Source organism: Oryza glaberrima, chromosome 5 (assembly GCF_000147395.1).
Source record: "Oryza glaberrima chromosome 5, OglaRS2, whole genome shotgun sequence".
NCBI classification, from domain to species: Eukaryota; Viridiplantae; Streptophyta; class Magnoliopsida; order Poales; family Poaceae; genus Oryza; species Oryza glaberrima.
In genome coordinates, this window is record NC_068330.1 from 15,641,264 (window position 1) to 15,660,619 (window position 19,356).

The window sequence follows — 19,356 nt, forward strand, 5'->3', positions numbered from 1 at the left end:
CTTCCGCCGTCGCTTTGGTCGTCGGTGAGTTCGCCGTGCCGTCCGCTACCCGTAGGTGCTCTCCGTTCGCGCCGCCACGCCGTCGTTCGCCGGCGAGCTCGCGCGGTTCGGTCGCCGCCGGAGATGACGTCATCGCCGACGTCATCGATGCCGTCCGCCGTGGTCCGGCCGTGGACCGGCCGATCTCGGCCGTTCGTTTTGAATGGATCGATCTCGGCCGTCCGTTCTCGTGAACCGTCGCCGTGCACCCGGTCCACCGCTAACCCTAGCCACTGACGCAATAAATCCTCTTTTTCTTTTCAAAAATAATTCATTATTGCGTCATAATTCAATTAAAATCCATATAAGTGTTTTAATCCGATTTAATCTTTAAAAATTCATAACTAATTCATCTTAGCTCGGATTTAGTTGGTTCAAGTCTCTAAATTTTTCTAAAATTGAGATCTACATGTTAAAAATATCCACATGTACTGTTCATGCTTGTTTATGTGCTGTTTTGGTGTTTTGCTCTTTTCTGTTTAGATTCCGACGTTTCCGGAGAGTCCGTTTTCGCAGGAGAAGAATTTGAAGAGTTCCAAGGCCAGCAAGGCAAGTCACACAGATCCCAAACAACCCCTTTGAGCATGTTGATCCCGTTTAAAGCTGTTGTTTCTATTCAACTATTGCATTTATTTTCGAATGTCATTGGGTGGAATTAACCTATTGTTTGTTATAGCCCTTTTGTTCTTGATTACTTTATTCCTTGATACCTTGGGTTCTTATAAATTGACTAGTTGAGCTTTATATATTGGTTCAGCTAGATATTAGATGTGATTGCTTAGCCATGCTTAGAAACATTAGCACACTATTGGGATAACTTATGACTCCCTATTATTCAATGATGGCTTAATGATAACTCATGATGGTTAATCATGATTGGTTAATTAATTAATTTGCCTACTAAAACCCGTTAATGGTGGGTTGTGAGCACATGGTTTTGATGGTCGTGCTCATGACAATTAAGGACCGGTTCACGAGTTTCGGTTGTGAAACATTAACCGTGCCAACCACAAGCCAGCGTGGGCAACGGCTTTACCTTTTGTATAGCATAGTTCATTGCGGGGCACCAGACTGAGAAGTGGCGGAGATAAGCCCACGGGGGTCGCTGGGGAGTCCATGCCTTGTTTATAAGGGGGTGATTATGATCCAGGAACGGTGCGCTGTGGTGGATTGTGTTGTGCGAGGGGTACTGTCACAGCTCCTTTCTGAGGTACCGTGGTGGTATCAAGGCGCATGGTGACATGTCGTGGGGCTGTGTCTTGTGGGTACAGTGGTACACCTCTGGTCAGAGTAAAACTATTCGAATAGCCGTGCCCGCGGTTATGGGCGGGTTTAACAATGTCTTTCGTGATTAGTCTCATACCTCTCATCATAATAAAAGATACTATGACTGGTAATAATTTGATTAGCTCCTGGTTTGGAATGGTATATTCCTGGTTTGGAAATAGAACTGTGCAGCCGGGATTGGTTGTTCAGAATGGTTGGGCTTATGCAACAGGGTATGTTGTATAGCGTTGGAATAATATTGTTTAATTATTACTCAACTGTCTTACTAAATTCTGAAATGTTTATTAAATGCTGTTTATGCAAATGAAACCCTATTATGCCATCCTTTGTTATCCTGTGCACTTGCATATTTGCTGCGTGGCTTGCTGAGTATGTCATATACTCACCTTGCAATCATTCATCAGAGGAGGAGTTCTACAGTGATGCTGATGGTGTGGAGGATTAGGTGTAGCCCTGGTCAAGCTGCCTGTGGAGTGGGATCGTCTGCGCCGTTTATCTTATTTTCCGCTGCTTAGATCTTTATTGATTGAGAGGAACTATCTACCTCTGTAATGACATTTTATTCGCTTATTAATTAGAGTAATAATTGTACTCTATTATCAATTTGTTATTGTGTGCCTCGGCTGATTCCTGGACGAGGGTTCGCGCACATGTAAGCGTTTGGAATTTTGGATAGAAATTCCGGGCGTGACAAGTTGGTATCAGAGCCTCCTTGACCCTAGGTTATGCCAAATGGTTACCCATAGAAGCCCTCTAAAAATATTGGAAAAATAGAACTATTCTCCTCTCTTTCTCTTTTAATTAAACCAAACAAATGGCACATGCAGTTTATAATTCCTTTAATTGTTCTCATTTAAAAATTTATTTATTATTAATCCTGTGCTATTAGTACCGTACATCTATTACCGTACTAATGGCTCATTTACCAGCAAAAGTTTTACAACATTATTTTATCTTGTTACAATGAAATAAATTTAGCAGGTTGATTTTATAACTTTTCTTTTATGTTGAAACCTGTTGTTCAAAAGTGCAAAATTTGTGATCCTGTTTCCAACTGTTTCAACTTATCTTGCAAGCTTGGTTTACCTTATTTACTTATCTTTTACTTTGATTTTCTAAATTTATTCAAATTAATCCAAAAACTTGTGCTATTAATTGGACAAACGTCTTTAACTCCCTCCTTTTCACTTGTCTTTAGATGCCGCGCTACAAGCCTGAGTACTTGTTTGGTGTTGAGGGATTTGTCCAGGAGTTGCGGACGATGTCCTTTGCCATAGGATTTGGGACTGCCCCTATGTATGCCCAGATTCCTCATGATCGGGATGAAGAGAAGTGTCGAGTCAAAGCCACCTTAAACAGTAATAGTGAAGATATCCCATCAGTGATGTTCGAAGCTGGAGGGGGAAATTATATTCATGCATGTCAGGAGGTGGCAAGGATAGCCATAGGAGAGCTCCGTGATCGCTATAGTGATCAGTTGGCCGACACTGAGTATCGCTACCATCCTCGCCAACCCCAGGAAAGTGACCGTGGCAGCTACCTTGAGACTGAGGGGATTGAGAATGATGCTACCACAAGGCATTTGGTTGAAATGCTGTGGGCTATGGATGAGACCCGCGCGGAGGTTGTGCTAGCAGCTCAAGATCGTGAAGACCGGAATCGTGGAAAGATTTGCAAGCTAGAAGACAAGGTGGATCGTTTGGAGAAAGAACTAGCCGCATTGAAGGGGGAAGCACCGCCGCAGAAGGCCAGGGTTCGTCTTACCGCAAGGAAGAGAGCTCTATTCGTCCCTCGCTACCAATTGGCGCCAAAGGTCCGTGTGGTGGAGAAAGAAGTTACCCCAGCCCTAGCAGATCCTCCGGTCGTCAATATAAGTGATGATGAAGGAGAAGAATCGAAGCGCACCCATTCAAAGGTCGAGTGGGGAGCCACTCAAGATGATGAAGACGAGCCGAACGAGCCTTCAATCAACTCCGATGCCCGGAAGACCTAGAGTTCCTTGTCAAGCCGTTGTCCTAGATCGTTGTGTTAGTTTGCTTGGTTGTGTGTGTGGGTCCTGCATGTGGTTTACATCAGTGGTGGGATGTAAGTGCATGCGTTTGTTTGCTTTCGAGTGTTAGGTAGTTGGTGAGTTTAGTGGTGTGTGAGAGTCTTCAGTTTTGTAATAATGAAACTCAGTTAAGATCAATAAAAGTTAAGTTAGTGGGAAAATTAATTCTCTGTCCTAAGTAGTTTTTCCCGGTTTCTCTTCCTGTGCTCTTGCCTGTGCCAGATGGTGCTCACTCGCAGCAACGGGAATGGCCCCAACAACAACAACAACAACAACAACAACAATGGAGAGAATCCCACACTTGCTCAAGTCCTGGCTCAACAGGCACAGCTTATGAACATGATGATGCAGCAACTCCAGAACCAGCAGAATCAGGGAAATAACCACGCACCTCCCCAGAACAAGTTAGCAGAATTTCTTCGTGTGAGGCCGCCCACTTTCTCTAGCACCACTAATCCTGTGGAAGCTGGTGATTGGCTGCACGCCATAGAGAAGAAGTTGGATTTGCTTCAGTGCACTGATCAGGAGAAGGTCTCATTTGCATCACACCAACTGCATGGCCCTGCCTCTGAGTGGTGGGATCACTTCCGCCTTAACAGGACTACTGCTGAACCTATCACTTGGCTTGAATTCACCGCTGCTTTTCGGAAGACGCATATACCATCGGGAGTGGTGTCTCTCAAGAAGAAAGAATTTAGGTCGCTCACCCAAGGGTCTCGCACGGTCACCGAGTATCTGCACGAGTTCAATCGTCTGGCTCGTTATGCTCCAGAAGATGTGCGCACTGATGAAGAGCGCCAGGAGAGGTTCTTGGAAGGACTTAATGATGAGCTTTCTTACCCACTCATGACTGGGGATTACCATGATTTCCAGAAGTTAGTGGATAAGGCTATTCGTTAGGAGGACAAGTACAACCGCATGGAGCAGAAGAAACGTCGGATTGCTCACTTCAAGGCACAACAAGGGAATAGTCAGAGGCCGCGTCTTACTTTAGGACCCCAGTCCATGCCACAAGGAGGTTCTTCGTCTGTTGTTCGTCCGCAGCGTCAGTTCTTCAACAACAATGCTGGCAACAACATCCGAAATCAAGCTCCACGTCCTGTGGCAGCTCCAACACAACAACAGCCTGCCAAGAAGGAGCAAGGCAGCAAGCCCGGAGTATGCTTCAACTGTGGTGAACCAGGACATTACTCTGACAAGTGTCCGAAGCCCCGATGCGTGAAGGTTGCCCCTACCCAGAGTAACTTTACCGCACCTACGCCAAAGGCTCGTGTCAATCATGTTGCTGCTGCAGAAGCTCAAGGTGCTCCAGATGTAATTTTGGGTACGTTCCTTGTTAACTCAGTCCCTGCAACAGTGCTTTTTGATTCTGGTGCTACACATTCATTTTTATCTATGAGTTTTGCGGGAAATCATGGGATGGAAGTAGAAGATCTTAGACGTCCTTTGATGGTTAGTACCCCGAGTAATCAAGTACTCTCTTTGCAACGTAGCCCCTCTGTCAGAATAGAAATTCAAGAAGTGCCATTTCTGGCCAACCTTATCTTGTTAGAATCCAAAGATCTTGATGTCATCCTAGGGATGGACTGGTTAGTCAGGTATAAAGGTGTGATAGACTGTGCCAACAGAAAAGTAACTCTCACCAGCAATGATGGTCGAGTTGTAACAGTTCATGCACTGTCCTCTGAGTCTTTAAGGTCAAGTCTGAACCAAATAGCTTTGGAAGAGATTCCCGTAGTACAGGAATACCCGGACGTGTTCCCGGACGATTTACCTGGTATGCCGCCTAAGAGAGATATTGAATTCAGAATAGATCTGATACCCGGAACAACTCCGATCCATAAGAGACCTTACAGAATGGCAGCCAATGAGTTGGCAGAAGTCAAAAGGCAAGTCGACGATTTGCTTCAAAAGGGATACATCAGACCGAGTTCATCTCCATGGGGAGCTCCAGTTATTTTCGTGGAAAAGAAAGATCATACCCAGAGGATGTGTGTGGACTATCGTGCATTAAATGATGTGACTATCAAGAATAAGTACCCGCTGCCCAGAATTGATGACTTGTTTGATCAGCTTAAAGGTGCCACCGTTTTCTCCAAGATAGATCTTCGATCAGGGGGTTATGCGAAGGGTCCTGTCACGGCCTCTTTCCGATATGTCGTGGTGGCATGTCGGCGCACGGAAACGTGTCGTGGGGCTATGTCTTGTGGGTACAGTTGTACACCTCTGATCAGAGTAAAACTATTCAAATAGCCGTGCCCGCGGTTATGGGCGGTCAACCAGATTCACCGTGATTAGACTCACCCTAGACTAGTCTACTGGAATTGAATAGTATAGGTGGATGGTTGGGCCTGTTGCAACGTGGTATAGCGTTAGACAGTGGATGATTAATATTGATTAACTATTACAACTGTTTTACTGCTTTCAACTTCTGTTTATAAATGCCCGCTTTATGCAAATGAACCATTATAGCTACCCCTTGATAATTCCCTGCATCATACCCCTATTCAGGTATGACTTGCTGAGTACAGTGGGTAGTACTCAGTCTTGCTCTATTTTCTCCAACCCCCAGAATTTGAGTATGCGTCAGATGGTGGTTTCTCCGAGGAGTAGGCTTCGTCCGTGCCGTCGTGGATGCCTGTGGAGTGGTGTTCTCGCTGCAGTCCAAGTCAAGGCTTAGCTCCAGTTATTCTTTTAAGTTTTCCGCTATATTTATGTAAGACTTTTATAATGTTTGTAAGACGTGGATCTGTATGTCAACTTTGTCGTTTGTGTACCCCGGCCGGTCCTGGACGGGAATTTTAATGCACATTCTGCTTGGAATTCTATTCGGGAATTTCTGGGCGTGACAATTACTTTACCTAGTTGTCACAACCTCATGCATCGCTATCTCATTGACCTCTGAAACTAACAAGTTAGTCACCAACTGGATAGGCTTGTCCACCACATCAACAAATAAAATCAACTTTCTATCACTTGTCCTAACAAACAGTGCATGGACTACATTCATATCATCTTTAAACGGTGTTTTCTCACTGGTGCTCACGTCATAGCTAATGATCACAACATGTTGGAAGCTTCCTCATTTTGCCCTTGCTACAAGGTCCTTTTCCAAGCTCTCCAATGTGTATAGATGATAGTCCACAACCTATTCCAGACATTTACGCGACACTTCAACATAAGTACCATCATGAAATTTAGTTGTAAACTGATCGAACTTAACACACACACTAAACTTCCCATCATTGTAAATCCAATCGCATACAAACCAGAAAAATGAGAGAAAAATATCATTAGTTCACCCGCTAACCATTTTTGTCCTAGGTTCTGCTTCTTAGCCCGTAGTGTAATAATGGAGATGATAATTAAGGGTTCTAGCCTTACCTAGAAGGGAGCTCACTTGGAATCAAGGAGCATGTCGTGTGCGCCATGCTCTCCTCTATAGCAGAGCCATCGCCCCTTTCCCCCTCTCTCCAAACCATAGGGGCCGGAGGCAGGCAGTGAAGTTGGCCGATGGCGAGGCAAGGAGGTTGGCCGGCGGTAGGTCTTTGGCCATGGAGGCTGGTGGCTGCGCCAGGGCCAGGGGCAGAACAGTCCAAGGGCAAAACAATCCATAAATAGGAGGGGAAAACAGAAAATGACAAAGGAAAAAAAAAAGGAGAAAGTGATATGATGTCAAGAAAATTGTAGTCCTGATGGTGTATTAAAGAAGTCATGCGGATTAGATGCATTTTAGCAAAGGCGCGCATATTAGATGGCATAATTGTCAAATTTCTCTGATTTATTAGAGCCTTCACAAATCCATGGATATATATGGGTCTATAATCACGTTGATAACAATTGATAAATCATTTTATTCTCACTTTACATAAAATTTAAAATTTTAAACCATTATAATTTAACGTGCAGACTTGAAATCTACCATGAATTTGAGATCTGTAGTTATACTAAACAGGACAATAATACAAGTATAAAATAGACAATACACAAACAGGCCATGTACTGTACGGAGTACTACTTAAAGAACACAATCACTGCCACGCCGTTAGCTCAGCTCAAGTAGGTACGTTTGTGTAGTAGCGAACAAGAGAAGAGAATCGATCAGACGGCGCTGCAGTTGGCAGGCTGGAAGGAGAGGAGGCCATTGGCGAGGTCGTAGAGCACGCGCATGTCCTGCTGCATGAAGTTGCCGATGATGGTCGTCTCGTTCGTCGGCAGCGTCGCGTTCCCGCTCGCCGAGCTCACCACCGCCATGCACCACGTCGACGCCTCCACCCGCGCCCAGTACTTCTCCGCCGGGATCACCAGCTCCCTTCCGCCGCCGACGCCATCGTCGAACCGGAGCACCAGCGGCGGCACCGCCGCCGCGGCGAGCGAGTCCCCGTCGTCGCCCGCCTCCACGCACAGCTCCAGCGCGCCGCCCAGCTTCGCCGGCGGCGGCACGAGGCTGCCGCTGCCCCGCAGCTGACGCGCCAGCTCCTTCGTCAGCGCGCGGTGGGCGGGGTCGACGAGGCGGGTGAACGGCGAGCCGGAGTCGATCAGCGCGCCGCCGGCCCACACCTTGGGCGCCGCCTCCCGGAGGTCGAACGCGCCGGCGGGGAGGGCCACCGTGGCGTTCCCGGCCGCCAGCCCGACGAGGGGGAGGTAGTAGAATGTGCTGAAGGGGCTGTCCTTGGGGTTCTTGGCGAACGGCACGGTGGTCACCGGAGCGCCGCCGCCGCCGCCGCCGGCGCTCAGGCCGGCCAGCTCGCCGTCGCCGACGAACAGGTGGCTTGGGCTAACGGTGTCCCTGAAGTAGGGTGTCAGGCAGTAGGAGAACTCGGTGGCGTTGAGCTGGCTGACGAGCGAGAGCGCGCCCCTGCCGAGCCCGATGATGCCGGAGGCGCCGTTGAGCGCCCCCGGCGAGATCCTCGTCTGGCTGACGCAGCCGAAGGCGAGGGTCACCGACGACGACGACGGGAACGTGAACGCGTCGGTGCCCAGAACGCCGAGCGCTACGCCGGCGCCGTAGGAGGCAGCGACCACGCACGCGTCGTCGCCGCTGCCGCCGCCGCGCGCGCACCCCGCCGTCTCCGGCGCGACGCCGCACAGGGCGCCGTCGTCGTCGTCGCACGGCACCGCCCGGGCGGTGCGCGACAGGGAGAAGTTGTAGTAGGGGAGGTTCTGAGGGAAGCATCCGCCGGCGGCGGCGGCGGCGGCGGCGGGAAGGCGGCAGGTGGAGCACTGCGTCCAGACGAGGTCGCTGCCGGTGTCGACGACGGCCTCCGCCGGCTGCGGCGGGTCGCCAATGCCGTAGCTGGCGATGTACTGCGTCTTGCCGGACCAGCGGAGGGGCGCGGCCACGCCGCCCGCCGCCGCCGCCGTGGACGCGTGCAGGAGGCGCCGGTGGTGGGTGCGCTCGGTGGCGCGGCGCACGCGCTCCTCCATGGTGCAGTGCTCGTTGGCGTCGACGTGGGCGAGCTCGAGGCGGAGGGCGGCGCCGCCGGCGAGTGCCATGGAGAAGCACAGGAGCTCGAGCAAGAGCAGAGGTGTCGCCATTTTTCGAATTTGGTGTTTTTTTGTGAAATTGGAAAAAGAGGCAAGGGATCCTATTTAAAATAAAAATAAATCCAGGGGTTCTGACCAGAGTTCAAGCAAAATCCACGCGGCAGAGACAGGATACCATTGTGTGGTCGCCTCAAATAGTCAAATTACTAAAAATTCAAATTTTATTTAGCAAATTGATCAAGTCCATCTTATAATTTAATAGGAGTAAATTGCATTGCAGGTACACGAACTTTGTAAGGTGGGTGTAGCTTAGTACTCCCTCCGTTTCTAAATATTTAACACCGTTGACTTGTTAGCACATGTTTTACTGTTTGTCTTGTTTAAAAACTTTTGTGAAATATGTAAAACTATATGTACACATATAAGTATATTTAACAATGAATCAAATGATAGGAAAAAAATTAATAATTACTTAAATTTTTTTGAATAAGACGAACGGTCAAACATATTTTAAAAAGTCTATGGCGTCAAATATTTAGAAACGAAGGGAGTATATTAAGTTGAAAATTGCTCGTTTTATGACACAAACTTATTTGGTTTGTGCAAACCAAAACAAAAGAAACACGTTATAACAAATTTTACTAAGCTGAACTAGGATGTTATATGTAAGCTCGTATATCTATCACGATGATATTATGTATATATGCATATACTCAGTCAAGCAGTGTTTACATAAAAAAAAAAGTATAAAATGCAAAGGGAGCATGAAATGAATACAAAATAATGGAATAAAAATATAAAGTATATACTGTATAAAGGACAGGGCCGGCTCTACAATTTTGAGGGCCCTAGGGAAAACTTGATAACATGACCCTTAACCCTCTCTCCCCTATAGAGAGACGTGTTATATGTATATTCACGCTTTTTGGTTGTTCAGATTGATGTCATTTCAAACCATATCAAAGTTGTCAAAGATGCGCATTCATTTAGTTATTTACCAAACTTTAGTAAATACGTAAGAAATCCTACCAAAACTTGGCAATATTGCTAAATTGTCAAAAATTTAGCATTGCAAAAATTTGGTTAGATTTATTTTGGCTACAATCTGAACAACCCCTTTAATTTTAAAGTGTGTTTTCAAATCTAATCATAGAGAGAAATGAACATTGAAAACATTTCATATATATGTTCAAAGAAATAGAAAAATATCAACACTTAAACTGATCTTGTTTATTTTTCCCGTTTACTTAGCACCATGAAAATGCATCTTGAGTAAAATTACAGTTTTTCAGCACCTAAAATTATAAAGGATATATATATTATGAACAAGAATCTATCTATACATACAATTATAATCAGAATCTTTATTAATTCACTAATCAGAATTATATAGATAACCTGAAGTAGTAGATAGCATGGAATTATTTACTAATATTAAATACCACTTTGGCTCATACATTACTTATTTAGACATGGGCCCCTAGCCAGGACGGGCCCTAGGCCGTCGCCCTCTTTGCCCTGCTTAGAGCCGGGCCTGATAAAGGGTATTTAATGCAAGTGTGCAACATATCTCATGAACTTATTGTGCACGTGTGACATCCTATTTAGACTCTAACTCAGAGTAATTAGTCATAACATATCATTTTCGACTCTAGACAAGTTCATGCACTATAATGAATATTTATAAGTTTGAGTGCCAAATTGTATCCACCTAATAAGTTTGTGTACCATCAATACAATATAAGATTATTTGTTGATTCATTTGAAATAGAAAAAACCCTCAAAATATTTAATGTTCATATTGCTACATTTTGTTATTTAGATAATGAAAAGATGGTATCTCTGACTTTTTGCCGCATCATGTGGCCCAACATATCGTTGCATTTTGACAAGTATACCCACCTCGTAAGTTTGTGTATCGTTAGTGTAATTTACTCTTATCATAATATACTAGCTAAATATCCGTATGTTGTAACGGGATTATGTTAAAGCCTTAAATAAACAAAATAAAATTATTCGCACTCTACAATTCTATACATATATATCGAGCTATACACTGTTGCTCGTAGTGATCAACAATTGATATGAATTATTATCCATATTGTATTTGATGGACACGGTGAGCCTACATGAGTGGTGGTGGTGGTAGAACAATCACTAGATTCATTTCTTTTTCTTCCATGTAAAATAGAGGTACGAGTAGTAGAACAACCTGTATCTCTTACCGTAGCAATCACACCACACATAGATATAGTAAACAAAAGACAATATAGGACGCTGCTATCTCTTCATTAAATCTATATCTTTTTGCATATAAAGTGTATCGTTTTGTCTTAGGTTTTGGGAGGAGGTAAACATTTTATCTCTACGTACTCCTGTGGAGTCGTGGATATAAATATTATCTTAACTCAAATTCAGGTTGGTCTAAAAAACCTATTTCCCGTGATTTATTTCTTGGTAAGCGCCCTAATCAGTTTTTGGATTCAATTTTTTTTACCAATCATTTATCCGGTAAAGACCAATAATATAACCAACCGGTTATATTACCAGTTTTCGCATCGGTATTCAAACCTTGATTGTGACATTGCTAGTGGACGTATTAATCATAACTCAAAATTAATTATACCATTTCAACTGGATTAAAAGTGCAGATGTAAACATGCACATATGTTGTATGATATCAGAAGTGTTGGATTTATATGACTGGTGTACTCAATATGATGTAGACATAGTGGATTTGTTATCAACCCAGCAACCTTAAATTTCTTTTTGAATACTCCCTCCATTCCAAAATATAAGGTACAACCATCCTTAACTAAAGACCAAGAAATAATTAATATCTCATCGTTGTCATGAATCACTCCAATTAATACAATACATGCAACCAATAGAATTGAAAATCTTATGAGTATAGGATTTAAAATAATAACGATTTAAGAGATAATGTGCTAATTAATTATATGCATGCATGCACGCCTTATATTATGAAACCATTTAAAAAAGTAGTTATGTCCTATGTTTTTGGAACGGGTGGACTAATTCATATGCTGCATGTATTTGTAGAAAAGAAAGAAAGGAGCAGCTCCAGCAACCTTCTAAGCTGCAGTCTCATCCATGTATATGGACCGAGATTTGTCGCTACGAGGCATGAGGCAGCTGAATATTTAGTGCTTGTGTTCAACTTATAATTGTTTTAAACTTAATTTTAGGTTAAATCGATCGATACATGCAATATTAATTACAACTACATGCGGCTGAAGATTAACTATACTAAATGTTGGCCCTCCACGAAGCTCCGCCCATAGGTATTGGTCGAATCGATCGATCCCTTGTCCGTAGATTAATCGTACAATGTGGTTTACAAAGTAAGCCTGTTTAATTAGAGCCTAAACGTTTATCTGCAGTGCTGGGTATTGTCTGTAGTCTGTACTGTCCTGGTTGACGTGGACGTCTTCTCCAAATTAACTTGTCTATTGGCATGCACGTTGAGGGCAGGGCACAATTATTCAAGTCAAGCTATGTAAACCATGGTTTGTTCCTGTTTAATTTTCGCAATCCAAAGCCCATTCAAACTAGAGAACGGAGGATGGGGTCGTTCAGTCTGCCGCTCTGGCGGAGCCGGAAATTTTATCAGTGGGTTCGAATAACATTAGTTTATATTTAAGTGGGGTTATTTTTATAAAGTTCAATGGATTTACATGTAAAATATAGATTCATAGGTGTATTTATAAAAACCCTGTGAGGTCAGCTGACCCCACTGCCATCCACATGACTCCGCCGGCGCTCTCCCACATACATCATCTACACCCTTCAAATACGGGTCCCCACTACGAGGGTACCTAACGGGCGCACGCCGGTTGCTTAACTCGCGCAACCACGCACGTTTAGCGCCTGACGTCCCCGCCGCTAATTATGGTCATTAGCGATAATTATCGTAATTAGCGTTATTTTTTAAAAAAATACATAAATGATTTTGAATTAGAATTAAAGTTTTTGAATTTTGATATGGAAGTTTTCAATTAAAGATGAAATTTTTAAATTTTGAGTTGAAAGTTTTGAATTTCGATATGAAATTTTTATATGAAAATTTTTACTTGTGATATGAAAGTTTCTAAAATTTGAATGGGAAGTTTCAAAAAAATTTAAATTTGAGTCAAAAGTTTTCAATCTTTTGTTAAAAGTTTTCAAAAGTTTTCAAATTTGAGTTGAAAGCTTCGAAAAATAAAAGATTGAAAGGAAACAAGTGGACATGATTAGGGCTGACAATCGCGAAAAAAGAAAGAATAAGTTCACTGGAGGTCCCTCAACTTAACAGCGAGATTTTTTTTTAAGGAATTGTGGGCCGAAAATCATGCCAAAAACGTAACAACTGGGCCGGTGGGCTGAAAATCACGGGAAAAAAAGGGAAAATTGCAAAAATCACCCCCATAAATCTTGAAGTTTGACATTCCAGCCCATAAGTCATTTTGTTGTAAATACCCACCCTTAGTTTTGTTGCAAAAACCACCCTAATGCGCACACGTACTTAATCAAATCAATTTGTTATCTATGATGTACGGTTATCACAGGCAAAGCTAGCCAAGTCAATATTGTCCAAGTGTTTGCCTTAGATTTATTATCCATAGTTGATTGATCTTTTTTTTTCATATAGCGAAACTTAGTGAAACAACATTTAAGCTCTTGTCTGCAATTTTATTTGTGGATTCTCACCAAAAAAAAAAGTATCAAGAATACTCTGGAAGTATTTAATTTTGGTAAAGACCACATTAACGGCTCACGCTTTATGAAAACATATTGATTTGGTTAAGCATGTGTTTATCAGGTTGGTTTTTGCAATAAAACTGAGTAGGTGAGTGGACATTTGCAACAAAATAACTTATAGGGTGGAATGTCAAACTTCAAGAACTTATGGGGCGGTTTTTGCAATTTTTCCTGAAAAAAATTTGAGAAAATAGCACATTGACGAGTGGGCTGAAAAAATGTGCATGACTTGGTGTACTGGCGTATGCACACCAGATAGGAATTTCGCGCTACTATTGGTACCTATCAAATCTAGCCCAGATAAATTTGGACTTGGAAATTAGGAATAAGTCCACTCGACTCACTTAAATATGAGTCCAATCTCATTCATACCTTTCAACCGTAATACCAGATATCTTGACCCCTTAACTATTAAAATCGATCTAATTTGACTCCCTCAACAGTTTTCGCTGATGTGGCCTGTTGACTTAGTCCACCTGTGCTGACGTGGCAGCCCAATCACTAGATAGAAGTGGGGACCACATGTAAGTGATGAGAAAAAAAATAAAAAACTATGGGACCCACTTTTCGGCCCCCTTCTCCCCTCTCTATCTTTTCCCAACCACTCCATATATGCTCCTCTCGTTCTCTACTCCATAGCGGCGACGACAGCGAGACGACGAGGGGCCACGGCGGCGGCAGCAGAAGGCCATGTCGGTGGCTGCTTCCCGCAGCACCGAGAACACCAGCACAGGGGACACAGCTTGTCCGCACCATTGAGCTCGAGTCGTCCTCATTGTTAGCGTGATCGATCCACATGCTCAAGATCAGGCTCCACCGTAACCGTTTGCGACCGCCCCACGACGACGATGGCCACTGTCACATGTGTCGTGGTGCCCTCGTGCTAGAAAAGGACCCTACGACGGGGTAGGCCGCGATAGCGATGTGGAGGGCACAACAGAGGAGGCTTAACCTCGGCCATCGCCTTGACCTCTTGGATCTAGAAGCCGAAGCAAGAGTAGAGAGGCACGGCGGTTGCCCCCACCTTGACTGTCTTCCCTGGTGCCGACGGTTGTTGTCCCGAATCTACAAGCCAGCGATAGAGCATAGATACTGCACCAGCGGTTGTTCGCCTTGGGCCGTGCCTCAAGGCCGCGCTATCAACGCGCCGTCGTTCCGCATCACCGTGTACCTGTGTGGGTATAGGAGAGGATAAACGAAAAGTAGGAGATGAGGAGAGAAGAGGGAGAGTCACTGACATTTCGGACCCACATGCTAACTCAGTCCATTGGACCATGTCAATGAGCCACGCCAGCGAAAATCGTCTTAAAAACCGCTAAAAGAGTTATTTCACACTGGTTTTAATAGTTAATGGGTCAAGATATCTCGTATTGCGATTAAGGGGAATGAATCAAATTGGACCTATGTTTGAGGGAGTGAAAGTGGACTTATTCCAAATAAAAAATAGCAGCCCACATGTTAGTCACCCTTTCTCTGTTGGAACAAGTCTATGTTGCCTCCCTCACCCTTGCCCTTAGTCGAATTATATCCCTCAACCGTAAAACCGGGTACAACACCTCCCCCAACTTTGAAAACCAATGCAAATCCACTCCCATGGCAGTATTGAGCCCGATTTTAGCTAATGTGACGTCCATGTGGCATATTGACTAGGTATTTTTCCCACGTGGCACTCATAGTAAAAAAATAGGTGGGGCCAGGTGCTCTCCAGGCAAGTGACCAACAGGGAGAGGGGCAGGGGCCGGCAGGAGAGGAGCAAGGTTGTGGTGGCTCCTCTTTACCAAGCAATGCGGGCTACAACGTCTTGTTGCATGGAGGTGGAAGGATCTAGAGTCACACTCGGGCACTCCTACCCTTGCTCCCCAGTGAGCTCGCCAAGGTTGCTCAGCGTCTGCATCATGGTGACCTCGAGCTCAAGATCCATAGCCGTCGCCGTGTTGTCGAGCTTGGTGATGCCGCTGGCTCGGCTCCGCTCCATCTTAGTTGAGGAACATGAGCTCCCCTGCCGCTCACTGTTGAGGTTTTAGGAGGGCAACGTGGAAGGAGGAGGGCCGAGCCTAGCGACGGTCGGCCTCCTACACCAGCTCCCCGTCCTCTTACTTGATCCCCTCCCCCTCCATCTTGCGATCCCAAGTCTGCACCAACGCGAGCTTGTCGACCACTAGGCTGTTGCAACCACCACATCGACCCCCGACACCGTCTCGACGACCCTCGATGCCGCCTCAACAACCTGCCACCTTTCTATCTCGACTCATCTTCTAGATGTGAGGCCGCCATTGCCCTGGGTTTGTCTAGCTGACTGACCGGATCTGCCTCCCGGCCTTGCCCCAACCTCCAGCTTCTTCCGTGTCATCGTCAACATCTGCATCCCACTATCGGCTGCATCCCACTGTCGGCCACCGGGTCCCCTCTATCGCGCCAATTCTGACAGTGGTCCTGACTCACACCACTTCATCGGTGTCGATCGCGCCCTCGAACCTATCTTGCCTCTAGGGTTGCCTACGAGGATAGAGAGGGATTTAGGATAGGAGAAAAGTAATGTAATTGACATGTGGGTCTCACCTTTTTTTACTACAAGTGTCACATAGATGCCACGTGGGATGAAGATTTAGTCAATATGCCACGTGGACGCCACATAAGCTAAAATCGAGCTCAATACTGCCTTGGAAGTAGATTTGAACCGGTTTTCAAAGTTGAGGAAGGTGTTATGCCTTGGAAGTAGATTTGAACCGGTTTTCAAAGTTGAGGAAGGTGTTATGCCCGATTTTACAGTTGAGGGATACGATTCGACCGAGAGCAAGCCATGAGGGAGGAAAAATAGACTTATTCCTTCTCACTTCTTCCTCACATGCTCTTCGGTAGGCCCACGCTAGGGTTAGCTAGCGCATGGCTAGGCTACATCAGCAAAAACAACCTTCAAAGCAGTAAAGGGGTTATTTTGAACGATTTTAATACTTGGAGGTCGATATACATAATTTAATTTTACCGTTGAGGATGAGTTAAATCCAACTTATATTAAAGGGAGTCAAATTTGACCTTTTTTTTACCTTTTTATTTTTGCTTGACTGAAATCCCATCAAGTTTTTTTATTTTTATTTTTCTTTCGGTGCGATGTAAGCGGATTTAGCTTCGGTGACATTGCTATGGCAAGTCATGGTGTGACATAGGAGCAATCTGGGGCGTTGAAAACGAATCCAACGGTCCGCTGTGCTGGCCCACCTGCAGCCTCCTTTTTCACCCCGTGCGTCTACCCTTCCTGCGAGACGACGCCCCAATCTCCCCCCACTCCCGTGTGCTCGCATCGCCGCCTTCCCGCGCCAGGCCGGAGAGGCGACAGGCCGCCGCGCCTCGCCGTTGGATTGGGACCGGGCGGCCGCCTCGCCGCTTTGCCTCCGTCGTCCGCGTCAGGCCTCCGCCGTGAGCTAGCTGGGAGCTGCGCCGCGCCAGGGCGGAGAGGCGCCAGGCCGCCGCGCCGCCGCGAGTGGGGAGGGGACAGGGCGGCCGCCTCGCCGCTTCGCCTCCCTCGACCGCGTCAGGCCGCCGCCATGAGCTAGCTGGGAGCCGCCGCCGCGCCAGGGCGGAGAGGCGCCAGACCGCCGCGCCGCCGCGAGTGGGGAGGGGAGTTGCACGGGCTCGCGGACGACCCCGACGCCGAGCCGGTCTTCAAGAACGTCGCGCTCGACATGGACATCCTCTACCGCTCCAGCGAGATGCACCAGGTAGCTAGAGCCGCTCGTTGTTATCATTAAGGAAAATATACTTCTTTTTTTTTCTGCTACTGCTCATCTCTTAGACTCTTACTGACTACTAGCATACCACTCTTGATTTCACCAGGGTGTTCCCACATACTGCCATGGTTGGTTTTGCTTATTGTGCCCACCATGCATAAATGATCGCTGTAATTTGGCATGTACAAGCTACGCAGAAGAATACTGTTGTTTCAATTTAGTATCAGATTGCTTGTGCAAATGGGTTACAGAGTTAAATAAGCTTAGGTATCTACAACTGGGGGATAATTCTGACAAATGGAGGAAGCATGTCTGCATTGTCAAAGAAAGCAGATAGCAAATATAGCAGCTTTGCTCTAGCAATGTTTGATTGATACAGTTCTAGGAAATTTCTGCAGCCTGAGAAAGCAATGAGCTGCTCTTAGGCTGATAATAAGGGAGCAATGGACTGGTAGTAACGATGCATATACCCATCCAGCTTCTGTGGAAGTGATGCATTGCATCTGCCTATTATTTTCGTAGAGTTGCATTCATCTTTTGGCCTGCTGTTGATTTTTTCCTGGTTTATGTAGGTCTGGAAATGTAACAAGATCAGTCTCAAAACCTCATGGGCGGAACTTGTTTCTGCAAAGCTTAGTTGAAGAAGGGCAGAATCCAAGCACTAGCAATGGTGCCAGCAATTCCCAGAAAAATGTTGAAGATAAGGACCTGTTAGACTGTCTAGAGAATGGCGTCAACTTTTGGATGGATGGAGGCAGCCAGCCACCGTGACCCTTGGCGATGGAGGTGGCCGGCCGTCGGGGTGCCGATGGAGGCTATGGTGTTCGCAGCTGTGTAGCTGTTTGTTCTCCAAAATTGCTGTTTAGCTGTTTAGTTGTTTGCTCTGTATCTCCAAAATTGCAGCAGCAGCAGTTTAGCTGTTTGTTCTCTACCTTAGGCTGTGCACTGTCCTGAAACAATATTTTGTTGAGGTTGCATTGTGTTAACCATTGAGAGATTGATTTGGTTGTATGACTCATGTATGCTGTAATTTGAATGAATGAATAAATCAGTAACTTCTGTGATGTTATCTTCTGAAAAAATTTGACAGCATGTCCCCATAATTGGTGGATTTATTGAGACAACACAAAAAGAGATAAACAACCATATAGAAGTTGATAAACTTGAAACTTGGAGCATTCAGACAGCACAGAAAGTATGAGGAAATGAGGATTCTGGAAATGATATACAACTAATAAGGGTTCTGTACTGCTACTAGGTATGTAAAGAATTCTGGAAATGAGGATTGCTTCTCTGTTGTTAATACAGATACATGGACAAATTTAACAAAATCATATATAGTGCCACTAGATTAAAATGGGTTATCTGCTTTCCCCATTGCAATTGGTACTCATGACTGTTGAGAAAAATATGACTCATCAGATGCAAAGGGATTGAACGGCTATTTATTTCCTACTACTACTTCTCAGTTCGCTCTACAAGTGCAGCCCACATTCTCCAACAGTAAACCACTCTTGAATCCAGTAGCACAGGAAACACTAATTACATCTCGCCAATTATACTGAACATATGCTAGCTAATCCAACAGCTAGCACTAATCGAGCAACAGAGCCAAAGCACCCAACTGAAAGGGGAACACACAGAAAAATTGATGAAGCACAGTGGCACGCACGCACCTCTTCCACACCGGGAGGCGGCTGGACCTCGTCGACGTCAGGCCCAACGGACAGCCGCCTCCACGCGCCTCCGGCCGGCCGCGTGTAGGCCCGGCGGACGGCCACCTCCACGCGGCGGCACGGCAGGTCCAGGGCCCTGGCCTCACGCGGCAGCCGCGCGACCCCATCCCCACTCGCGGCGAGCTCATCGGCCTGTCACCTCTCCGGTCACGGTGGCGGCGACTCTCCTGCATTCAGCGGCGACTCTCCCCACTGGCTCGCGGCAACGTTCGGACGCGCGCGAGGAGGAATTGGGGGCGTCGTCTCTCACCAGTACGTCTCCGCTACAGGG

General features: G+C 45.7%; 1 protein-coding gene and 1 long non-coding RNA gene across 2 annotated transcripts; one reads left to right on the forward strand and one right to left on the reverse strand.

Moving 5' to 3' along the window:
• Positions 1–7,477: 7,477 nt before the first annotated feature.
• LOC127772688 (aspartic proteinase nepenthesin-1-like) lies at positions 7,478–8,914 on the reverse strand. Its single transcript, XM_052298642.1, has one exon. It carries the CDS (start codon positions 8,912–8,914, stop codon positions 7,478–7,480), a length of 1,437 nt encoding a protein of 478 aa, XP_052154602.1.
• Positions 8,915–16,902: 7,988 nt separating this feature from the next.
• On the forward strand, positions 16,903–18,959 carry LOC127774133 (uncharacterized). Its single transcript, XR_008017707.1, has 2 exons — positions 16,903–17,340; positions 17,922–18,959. It is a non-coding gene; the product is annotated as an uncharacterized LOC127774133 (long non-coding RNA).
• Positions 18,960–19,356: the final 397 nt, after the last annotated feature.